This window comes from Bubalus bubalis, chromosome 17 (genome assembly GCF_019923935.1).
Source record: "Bubalus bubalis isolate 160015118507 breed Murrah chromosome 17, NDDB_SH_1, whole genome shotgun sequence".
NCBI classification, from domain to species: Eukaryota; Metazoa; Chordata; class Mammalia; order Artiodactyla; family Bovidae; genus Bubalus; species Bubalus bubalis.
The window spans coordinates 68,041,045-68,053,394 of NC_059173.1; the positions used below are offsets into that span (position 1 = coordinate 68,041,045).

A 12,350-nucleotide genomic window follows, 5' to 3' on the forward strand; every position below is an offset into this window, starting at 1 on the left:
CGCCTGCAAGGCGGGAGACCTGGGTTCAATCCCTGGGTTGAGAAGATCCCATGGAGAAAGGAACGGCTACCCACTCCAGTATTCTGGCCTGGAGAATTCCATGGACTCGACAGTCCATGGACTCGCAAAGAGTCAGACACGACTGAGCGACTTTCACTTTTCTATGCAGACTGCCCTACCCTCTGGCACCATGATTTTTTTTTATCTTTATATTGGAGCATAGTTGACTAACAGAGTTATGTTAGTTTCAGGTACAGCAGAGTGATTTGTTTATACATATACAGGGATCTCCCGTACAGTATAGAGGGACAATTGCTTAAATGGACTCCTGTGCCAAACACTGCAGGAGCATGAATCTCAATGCAATGGCTCAGGAAAGGCTTCACAGCACCTTTAAAATGGGAAGGGTGTTGTTTGCTAAGCAGATGATCAGAGAAGTTGTGGACAGAAGAAACTTGTGTTACTGCTTGGTCTCACATCTTGTTTTTTTCACATTAATTATGCTGCTGTATATTGTTCACTTATATCTGGATATGAGATTTATTAATAGTAATAACAGCCCCAAAATATGTATTAAGGACTTAGAACAAAGTTGGAAAGTTTTCTAGAATCTGTAGACATAACAATGAAGTAGATGGACAAAGGCCATGCCCTCATGGAGCTTCGATTCTAATTCAGGGAAGCAGAAAAGTAATGCTAATGTTTTGATGTTCCTGAAACAGGGTAACAGTGTAATAGAGTCTAACGGGATGCAAGGAAGACACTGTTCTAAGTACTTTCCATATATGAGCTCATTTAATCCTTACAATTACCTCAGGAAGGAACAGACTGCATTATCAGATCAGATCAGTCACTCAGTCGTGTCCGACTCTTTGCGACCCCATGAATCGCAGCACGCCAGGCCTCCCTGTCCATCACCAACTCCCGGAGTTCACTGAGACTCACGTCCATCGAGTCCGTGATGCCATCCAGCCATCTCATCCTCTGTCGTCCCCTTCTCCTCTTGCCCCCAATCCCTCCCAGCATCAGAGTCTTTTCCAATGAGTCAACTCTTCGCATGAGGTGGCCAAAGTACTGGAGTTTCAGCTTTAGCATCATTCCTTCCCAAGAAATCACGGGGCTGATCTCCTTCATAATGGACTGGTTGGATCTCCTTGCAGTTCAAGGGCCTCTCAAGAGTCTTCTCCAACACCACACTTCAAAAGCATCAATTCTTCGGTGCTCAGTCTTCTTCACAGTCTAACTCTCACATCCGTACATGACCACAGGAAAAACCATAGCCTTGACTAGGGTTGCATTATATTGTCCCTATTTTATAGATACAGAATCCAGAGGTGTAGGAAGTTTAGTTTATTTGCCCTAGAGCCAGTAGATGATGGAGCTAAGATTCCAACCTGGGTGTCTAGCTACAGCATCGTTAAACGCTGTGGTGCACTACTGACCTGGGCAAGGATTTGTGGAGGGAATGGTTTCAAGGGTTAACTTTTGCCATATAATCCTACATTTTAGAACACAATTCATATTTTTTTCACAATTTATTATGACCTTAATATCTAATTACTGATAACCGTGCTTTCTAGATGTTTTTGTCATCAAGTGATGTCAAAGTATTTTGTGCCTTAGTTGTCAAATATTGATGCAAAGAAAATTATAACATGATTTGTAAATCTACAACTACAGCATAAAAATAACTGCCATGGATTGTTACCCTTTTGTTGGTAACAATCTGGACAAATAGTTCAGTAATTTTAGCATCATAGGTCTAACCTATAAACTTGTAGATCGTGTTTTATAGAAACTAACTTAAGACTTGGAGTATGGGAGACAGACGAAAAATATGCTACAGATAAACTTGTTACAAAGCTTCTGGCTGGATAAACAAGTATGAAATAAATCCACAGTCCCTTGTCTACAGAACAAGAGTCCAGTAAGCCCTGAAAACTAAAAAGTGCTTTAACAAGCTAGCCAAACCTAACCCTGCCTAACATAAGATGGTCACACTTATTGTTTATCTGAATATTTGTATGTTTTGCTGCAGAAATGTTCATATGTGATACACTGGAAGTGTTCTGCCATACACTCTATGTGTCCCGTATTACCCTTCTAAACTTCAGAAGGTTTCAGTCAGGAGCACAGCTTTCTTCAAAATTGTGGCACTAACTATAGACCTTTGAGTTGTATAGCTATCATCCACATATGAAAAATGGAGTATTCTTTGAAATGTCGACATAACCTAAGCCTTAAGTCTCTTGACTACATTCATATTTAAATGCTTTAAAGCATACATTATATAAATTAATGCCTACATTTTATTAACCCAGTTACGGGCAGCTCCATATAGCGTGATGATAGTTCAGAGCTTATGTATTATTTTTCTTCAGTGATTAAATGCAACTGATACTAGCAGACTGGATACTTGAAAGGAGGAAGGAGCACGTCAGCCACTTTTTGTATTTTCTTAGTTTTCCACAGAATACACCATTGAATTAATTTTAATTCTGCTAATGCATATCATGTACATCTTCCGTGTGATGCTAATGTAACAAAGATAAATAAGGCAGCAAAGGCCTTCCCTTAAGGAGGACACGGATGCTTTTCTGTCTCTGAAAGACTTATCTTATTGTCCCCTTTCCATGGTCATGTATCAAAATCAGAAACATGGATTAATTAATCCATTCAGCAAATAAGCATCTATTAATTTCCAGGCATAGTTCTAAATACATTATTGAACAAAATAGAAAAAAACATACTGTTTTTATCATTTAACATTTCAGTGGCCCTTAGATTTCCAACTCAGGGTGGATAGCAGGGTCTTCCCAGGTGGCTCAGTGGTAAAGAAATCACCTGCTAATGCAAGAGACCCAGGTTCAATCCCTGGGTCAGGAAGATCCCTGGAGGAGGAAATGGCAGCCCACTCCAGGATTCTTGCCTGGGAGATCCCATGGCAGGCTCCAGTCCATAGGGTCAGAAAGAGCTGGACACGACTGAGCACAGGTGCGCACGTGGGCATCACGTTCGGTCTGCCTCAGTGTGGAGTGTGTCACCAGACTCCTTTCTTCAGTTGTGTACTTCTCATTTGCACGTCGGTTGGTGATCATTTATTTGTGTTCTGGTTTCTCCATATGTATATAAGGATGCCTCCATACACATACATATTAATACGTATGCACACACTCTGCCTCACTTGATAGCGTTATGTTGGTAACTTAATTGAAAGATAGTATAATCTGCAAGTTTTCAAATACTGCTGGGTAGTATCCAGTATAGAATATTATCTTGAGGCTCTGAAAGATTAAATATGATGCCATACTATTTCATTTTTCATGTTCTTGCCAGAAAACTTTAGTCTTTAATATCAGGCTCACCATAGTGATTTCTTCCTGGATTGTACCTGACTCAGATTTAGAGTTCTTGACCCTATCCCTGACTTGTTGTGGAAGCTTGCATAAGTTAATGTCACACATATAAATCAGTTAAATAATGGTAGGTATAATTATGGTAGATGCAAATAATGATAGCTATAGTGTATGATTTTTTTTTAATGTGATATGTTTTTCTATAGGAGTAATATCAGAAAGGCCTTACCATTTGTGGTAAATCCAATGACATTCTTATTTCGTTTTACAAGGAGTTCTCAATGCAGCACATCTCGTTACTTGCATATATAGTGCTTTATTCCTATAATGGGTAAAAGGTAAAATAATTATAGTAGGTTTTTTTTAAGTAAATCTAAGGTTAGATTAATAAAAATTTCTCTTGTGGTTTTGGTAGTGTCTGTGTGTGTTTATGTAAACATAACTGTTTATGTATACATTTATGAACTTTATTGAAATTTTTTTAGGTCTGGGGTAAATAATTCAACAGTAGTTCTCAGACATTAATATATAAATATTCACCTCCAATGCACATAGCTGGTTAGCCATTTGATTATGTTTTTATTTTTTTATGATATGTTCGTGTAATGTTGGGGCTTCCCTATACTACTACTACTACTAAGTCGCTTCAGTCGTGTCCGACTCTTCATGACCCCATGGACTGCAGCCCACCACGCTCCTCTGTCCATGGGATTCTCCAGGCAAGAGTACTGGAGTGGGGTGCCATTGGGGCTTCCCTATAATCAGACAGTAAAGAATCTGCTTGTAGTGCAGGCGACCTGGGTTCAATCCCTGGGTCAGGAAGATCCCCTGGAGAAGAAAATGACAATCTACCTCAGTATTCTTGCCTGGAAAACTCCATGGACAGAGGAGCCTGGCGAGCTACAGTCCGTGGAGTTGCAGAGTCAGCCATGACTAAGTGACTAACGCTACTACTACTGTACAGGTCTCTGCTCTTTTTCAAATTCTTTTTCCATTTAGGTTATTACAGAATATTGAGCAGAGTTCCTTATGCTGTACAGTTACTTCTTGTTGTTATCTCTTTTAAATATAGTAGTGTGTACATGTCAGTCCCAAACTCCAGTCTGCCCCTCCTCTCCACCCTTCCCCCCAGTAACCATAAGTTTGTTTTCTAAGTCTGTGAGTCTGTTTCCGTTTTGTAAATAAGTTCATTTGAATCTTTTTTTTTAGATTCCCCCTATAAGCAGCATCATATGATACCTATGACATTTGTCTTTCTTTGTCAGACCTGTTTCATTTAGTATGATTATCTCTAGGTCCATCCATGTTGCTGCAAATGACAGTATTTCATTCTTTTTAATGGCCGAGTAATATTCTGTTGTATATATGTACTACATCTTCTTTATCCATTCATCTCTCGGTGGACATTTAGGTTGCTTCCATGTCTTCTTGGCTATCGTAAACAGTACTGTAATGAATATTGGGGTGCATGTATCCTTTTGGGCGATGTTTTTCTCTGGATGTATGCCCAGGAGTGGGATTGCTGGATCATATGGTAGTTCTATCTTAGTTTTTTAGGGAACCTCCATGCTGTTTTCCATTATGGCATAATTATCTTTCTGAAGTATATATTTAATTGTGTCCACTTTTGCCTGAAAAAAATAATGATAATATTGAGCTCTTCCTGGGTGCACACCACTGTTCTAAGCACTTGGTGTATTTATCTGATTTTATCATTTTTAACCCTCTGAAATCACTACTATTGTTATCCTCATTCTATAGACCTGGACTTCTGAGATAACAGCATAAAATACCAGCCCTGTGGCTCAAAAAAAGAAGACATCTCAGATAAAGAAGTGACAGTAATAAAACTAGGATCAGATCAGATCAGTTCAGTCGCTCAGTCGTGTCCGACTCTGCGACCCCATGAATCGCAGCACGCCAGGCCTCCCTGTCCATCACCAATTCCCAGAGTTCACTGAGACTCACGTCCATCAAGTCAGTGATGCCATCCAGCCATCTCATCCTCTGTCATCCCCTTCTCCTCCTGCCCCCAATCCCTCCCAGCTTCAAAGTCTTTTCCAATGAGTCAACTCTTCGCATGAGGTGGCCAAAGTACTGGAGTTTCAGCTTTAGCATCATTCCTTCCAAAGAAATCCCAGGGCTGATCTCCTTCAGAATGGACTGGTTGGATCTCCTTGCAGTCCAAGGGACTCGTAAGAGTCTTCTCCAACACCACAGTTCAAAAGCATCAAGTCTTCGGCGCTCAGTCTTCTTCACAGTCCAACTCTCACATCCATATGTGACCACAGGAAAAACCCTAGCCTTGACTAGACAGACCTTTGTGGGCAAAGTAATGTCTCTGCTTTTGAATAGGCTATCTAGGTTGGTCATAACTTTCCTTCCAAGGAGTAAGCGTCTTTTAACTTTATGGCTACAGTCACCATCTGCAGTGATTTTGGAGCCCAGAAAAATAAAGTCTGGCTCTAGGTCAGTGATCACACCATTGTGATTATCTGGGTCGTGAAGATCTTTTTTGTACAGTTCTTCTGTTTATTCTTGCTACCTCTTCTTAATATCTTTTGCTTCTGTTAGGTCCATACCATTTCTGTCCTTTATCGAGCCCGTCTTTATATGAAATGTTCCTTTGGTATCTCTGATTTTCTTGAAGAGATCTCTAGTCTTTCCCATTCTGTTGTTTTCCTCTATTTCTTTGCATTGGTTGCTGAAGAAAGCTTTCTTATCTCTTCTTGCTATCCTTTGGAACTCTGCATTCAGATGTTTATATCTTTCCTTTTCTCCTTTGCTTTTCGCTTCTCTTCTTTTCACAGCTATTTGTAAGGCCTCCCCTGACAGCCATTTTGCTTTTTTGCATTTCTTTTCCATGGGGATGGTCTTGATCCCTGTCTCCTGTACAATGTCACGAACCTCATTCCATAGTTCATCAGGCACTCTATCTATCAGATCTAGTCCCTTAAATCTATTTCTCACTTCCACTGTATAATCATAAGGGATTTGATTTAGGTCATACCTGAATGGTCTAGTGGTTTTCCCTACTTTCTTCAATTTCAGTCTGAATTTGGCAATAAGGAGTTCATGGTCTGAGCCATAGTCAGCTCCTGGTCTTGTTTTTGCTGACTGTATAGAGCTTCTCCATCTTCAGCTGCAAAGAATAGAATCAATCTGATTTCGGTGTTGGCCATCTGGTGATGTCCATGTGTAGAGTCTTCTCTTGTGTTGTTGGAAGAGGGTGTTTGTTATGACCAGTGCATTTTCTTGGCAAAACTCTATTAGCCTTTGCCCTGCTTCATTCCATATTCCAAGGCCAAATTTGCCTGTTACTCCAGGTGTTTCTTGACTTCCTACTTTTGCATTCCAGTCCCCTATAATGAAAAGGACATCTTTTTTGGGTGTTAGTTCTAAAAGGCCTTGTAGGTCTTCATAGAACCGTTCAGCTTCAGCTTCTTCAGCGTTACGGGTTGGGGCATAGACTTGGATTACTGTGATATTGAATGGTTTGCCTTGGAAACGAACAGAGATCGTTCTGTCATTTTTGAGATTGCATCCAAGTACTGCATTTCGGACTCTTTTGTTGACCATGATGGCTACTCCATTTCTTCTGAGGGATTCCTGCCTGCAGTAGTAGATATAATGGTCATCTGAGTTAAATTCACCCATTCCAGTCCATTTCAGTTCGCTGGTTCCTAGAATGTCGACATTCACTCTTGCCATCTCTTGTTTGACCACTTCCAATTTGCTTTGATTCGTGGACCTGACATTCCAGGTTCCTGTGCAATATTGCTCTTTACAGCATCAGACCTTGCTTCTATCACCAGTCACATCCACAGCTGGGTATTCTTTTTGCTTTGGCTCCATCCCTTCATTCTTTCTGGAGTTATTTCTCCACTGATCTCCAGTAGCTACTGGGCACCTACTGACCTGGGGAGTTCCTCTTTCAGTATCCTATCATTTTGCCTTTTCATAGTGCTCATGGGGTTCTCAAGGCAAGAATACTGAAGTGGTTTGCCATTCCCTTCTCCAGTGGACCATGTTCTGTCAGAAAAAACTAGGATAGGATAGGATAGGATAAAAACCCAGGGAGGATCATGTGATTATAAAGACAGTGCTAAATACAGCCTCTTTACATTTGTCAGCCTGGGTGTGGTATAACATAGGGTTCCCCAGCCTCGGAGCTGGGCCACAGCAGGAGCTGAAGCAAGTGAAGCTTCTTCTGCAGCCTCGTCTAACCCTCCCCCTTGCTCTGCATCGCCCGTGTTACGTCCTAAACCCCGTCTGTGGAATGATTGTCTTCCATGAAGCTGGTCTCTGGTGTCAAAAGGCTGAGAGCTGCTGGTGTAACACGTGATGTGATGCTCCCTGGACCTCCTTCCTTTATTCCAGGCGTTTGTGCCTGCCACTGACAGGAAGTACGTTTGAGGTTTCTGCTCCTGTGTGGCAAAGCCAGGATTCAAACCCTGTCTCCTGGCTCCAGAGACTTTTCTTCACCATGTTGCTACATGGTGGCTTCATTTTCAGGTTAAAATCCAAACTTTTGACCTACAAAAATATTAATTTCCTATGTTTTATGTCTTGGCAGGATCTTCAAAGTCTAGCTTGGCCCAGTCTACTGGCTGTTTTCATTATTTACAAATACGAAGTAGGTGGGGAAATGGCAAAATAAAATATGAACTTTAAAATAATGATAATACTTTCATTTTGGTAATGCAGACTCTCAGTGAAACAAATGAAATATTGTGAGTTTTTTTTACCTGTTTGCCCTCTAAATGAAATCTTACAAATCTTTCTTACATTTAATGACTTAATAAAAGTCATTGGCAATCCAGAACAGAGCCTCATAATTATGACTATTTATTCTGCTGAGTTGAAATATTTTTCTTATGGTCTCAGAGCCAGAAAAGTATATTTAATTCCTACCAGGCAGTGGAAGGCTGGGGAGATTATTTTGTCCTTTATGATATTGTTAATTTTCTCAAATACCAAAATTGCTGTTTCTGATTAAACATTTTTCAACTCTGCTTTCTATAACATTAAGACACTGATGACTAAGATGCTGTGACTGTAACAAGTATTAGAAGGTTAAAGAAGTTCAATAATTAGTTTTTATGTAAAGATAGAATTTATTGTATTAATTGACTGATTCCAGTTCATATATTCCTATACATTTTCATTCATATGAATTGTTGCTGCTGTTGTTTGGTCGCTAAATTGTGTCCATGTCTTTGTGACCCCATGAATGGCAGCAGGCTGGGCTTCCCTGTCCTTCACTATCTCCCTGAGTTTGCTCGAACTCATGTCCATTGAGTCAGTGATGCCATTCCAACCATCTCATCCTCTGTTGCCCCCTTCTGCTCCTGCCCTCAGTCTTTCCCAGCATCCCTGTCTTTTGCAGTGAGTCAGCTCTTTGCATCAGGTGGCCAAAGTATTGGCGCTTCAGCTTCAGCAGAAGTCCTTCCAGATTCAGGGTTGATTTCCTTTAGGAATGACTGGTTTGGTCTCATTGTTCATATGAATACATACATTATATGTTCATATATTCCTGTTCATTCACATGAATACATATATAGATTTATTTGAAGTTGCTAATGTAATAGAAAAAGAATTCTTTGCCTGTTACTCTTAGGAAGACGATGGCAGCAGCACAGCTCAGAGACAGAGGACGGTACCCGAAGTCTGTCTCACCTAATAGCTTTGTGGCTTTAAACAAGTTATTTGACTGAAGAAGCAAAAGGCTAATAATAACTTGTACCTGCTTCACAGAGTTGGTATAGGGATTAAATGAAATCATCTGTGAAACATTACGATGCCCGGGTCATAAGTGCTTAATTAGAAGTTAATTTAGTATTATAACTGTGTGTCTTCAGTGGTATCTTTATTCATAGTTTTGATTTTGAAGGTTAGAACCATTGTGTTCTTTTCTTTATTATCTCTGTGTAATGTAGGGGAGAACCAATATTTACTTGGGACCTTTTTCTTTGTTCTCTTAAATGACCACACTTCAGTTCTGAGGCTAGTTCTTTGCAAGCCTATTTCTTCACACAGCAACCCCAGTGGGGCAGTTGGTATGTCTGGGGCTGTTCCTTGATGACCACATGTAGGCAGATGTCTCAATGCATTCATGTTCTTTTTCCAGAGAATCTAAGGTATTTGCAAATAGGTTTGATTAATTGATTTTTTTAATGCATAAAAGGCCTAAAGTTAGTAAGTTATTGCATGTTCTCTGAGACTCTACAGAACTTTCTTTAAATAGTTGATCCCAGGTGTGCAAAATTTTGTTTCACAATCTATTAACAGGACCAATGACAGTATTTTCTTGAATTTACTAAATCCTTTTTTTTTTTTTGAATTTACTAAATCTTAAGTGTACTGAGATGAAGTTACTTTTTCCAACATTTTATAATTGAAGATGAAAGAATTTCACAGTGAATACCTGTATGCCCACTCTAGTTTCCACCATTAACATTTTATACTCTACTTGCTTTATCATATATATTCATCTGTCCATTCCTTTATCCATCTATCAGTTCATGTTTTTTTGCGGGGGTTGTATTTCTGGGGTACTGTTCTTTTGTCGGGTATGTTTTGTGAATATTTTCTTCTGGTCTTTTCAGTTTCTTATAGTGCCCTTGAATGATCATGTTTTAAATTTTTATGATGCCAAATTTGCATCCTATTGAAGTTATCAGTTCAAGTTTATATTGGGAGAAATAGATCCCAGATTTCCATAACAGTAATCACAATAATTCTAATTACTGAATACTTAAGTCTTCCCCGCCTCTGTTAAGGGGGCTTCCCTGGTGGCTCAGACGGTAAAGCATCTGTCTACAGTGCGGGAGACCCGGGTTCGATCCCTGGGTCGGGAAGATCCCCTGGAGAAGGAAATGGCAATCCACTCCAGTACTATTGCCTGGAAAATCCCATGGACAGAGGAGCCTGGTAGGCTACAGTCCATGGGGTTGCAAAGAGTTGGACACGACTTCACTTTCACTTTCACTTTAAGTCTTTTCAAATGTTTCACTTCTATTATCCAAGTTCTTTTGACCGGTTCAACCAAAGCTTATTATAGGAAGAAAGGAGTGTTCTGCATAGATTTGTTTTTCCAGCCGTAGGATTGAATATTCTATGTGTGTACCTTCCCCACAAGGTTTTGCACTGCATTTGGTGGCCATGTAGCATGTATAGGTTAATGATGGATAGGCAGCCATGAATTGCCTGATTTTCTTATTTAGGTGTAGCTCTTCCATGAAACCTTAAGTGTAAACAAACCTTGACAGCTGTCTGTCTTAGTTAGAGCTGCTAAATCTGTGATGTATGGTATATACTAAGCAAAGCACTATTTGTATTTTCTGTAAATCAAAGTGTCAGAGAAGCCAGTTATCTCATGTTAACAAATGATTCATCATAACTAGATTTTATGCTTCATTGGGAAGATGTTCTTTATGTTCTGCCCTCCAGTTACTTTACGGGATTGTATGTTCATGCAAAATCTGTCCATTTTAAGTTCTGTTGAAGGTATTGAACAAGATAATTACAATTTTTTCTAGCTCTACAATTCTTGATTCTATTACACAGTTCTTTTCCAGGCATAGTTTTCTAATACAATATTTTATAAACATAATTATGATGACTATAAATATATAGTAGAAAGTAAATAGATGTTTTTCATCTTTTTTTAACTCTTTTAAACAGAAAGATGTATTTCAACTAAAAGACATGGAGAAGATTGCTCCCAAAGAAAAAGGCATTAGTAAGTATCAAAGATGTGCCAGAATGTTTTGATGAATACTGGTCATCTTTCCTGCAAATCTTTCACTTCATGGAAGCATAAATTTCTAGAGATGATGAATGTTTGTTAAAGTCCTTATATAAGGTTTCTGGGCCATGACCATGATTCTTGTGTTCAGAGTATCTGCTCTAGGAAAACTAAGGTGAAATATACATGCATGCCTGTATGCACACACACACATGTATACATACACGTGGTTATACACAAGCCCATCTATGTGTGTAATTGACTTCAAAAGAAGTAAAGCTGTCCATGTATGTTCTGGTATTTGTTAATGGGATTTGCCTGGTGTGTTAGTGTTCTACAGCTGCTGAAACAAATTACTGTAACTTGGTGGCTTAGCACAATGGAGCTTTTATTCCCTCACAGTCCTGGAGGCCAGAAACCTGAAGTCGAGGTGTCGGCGGGGCTGGTTCCTTCCGGAGGCTCCGAGGGAGTTTCCTCTTCTCGCTTCTCTGCTGGCTTCTGGAGTCACCAGCAGTGCTTGGCTTCTAGACGCGTCCTTCTCATCTTTGCCTCTGCCTTCACGTGGCCTCCCCTTTTTTGTCCTCCCCTTCTGTGTCTTATCATTTGGGACCCACCCTAAATCCAGGATAATTTTATCATGAGACCCTTAATTACATCTGTATAGACCCTTTCCAAATTAAGGTTGCATTCAGAGGTTCTGGGGTTTATCTTTTGAGGACTAACTCTTAAGCCCATTATATATGATATATATATTTTTTAAACCTTACTTTTTGATTGTATAAGCTATACATGTTTAACAGATTTGGAAGTTATATGAAGAATATAATGAAAATACAGTTGTTCATAATCCCTCTACTGAGATTACCACTTTTTTTTAAGCTTTTCATTTTGTGTCGGCGTACAGGCAGTTAGCAGTGTGGTGGTAGTTTCAGGTGGACAGCAGAGGGACTCAGCCGTGTCTACATACATGTGTCTGCTCTCCCTGCAGACCCCTGCGCCTCCAGGCTGCCACGCAGCACTGGGAGAGTCCGTGTGCTCCGCGCTGGGTTCTTGTTGATTGTCCGTTTTAAATGGAACAGTTCATTTAAAATGTCAGTACCCCACTGACACCTCGACTTCAGGTTTCTGGCCTCCAGGACTGTGAGGGAATAAAAGCTCCGTTGTGCTGAGCCACCAAGTTACGGTAATTTGTTACAGCAGCTGTAGAACACAAATGGAAACGTCAGTTCATTCTCTGCCTCTGT

At 40.0% G+C, this 12,350-nt stretch overlaps 1 protein-coding gene across 7 annotated transcripts in view; it reads left to right on the top strand.

The window, feature by feature from the left end:
* Positions 1-12,350, top strand: part of MND1 (meiotic nuclear divisions 1) — a 95,796-nt gene that overhangs the window by 6,545 nt on the left and 76,901 nt on the right. For 6 of the 7 annotated variants that reach the window (XM_044930558.2, XM_025268209.3, XM_044930560.1 and 3 more), the window contains one exon: positions 11,043-11,100. The exons of the other annotated variant lie outside the window; for it this stretch is intronic. In XM_044930558.2, the coding sequence (XP_044786493.2) occupies positions 11,043-11,100 (58 nt within the window). The remainder of the gene's footprint in view (positions 1-11,042; positions 11,101-12,350) is intronic. 7 annotated transcript variants of the gene reach the window in all.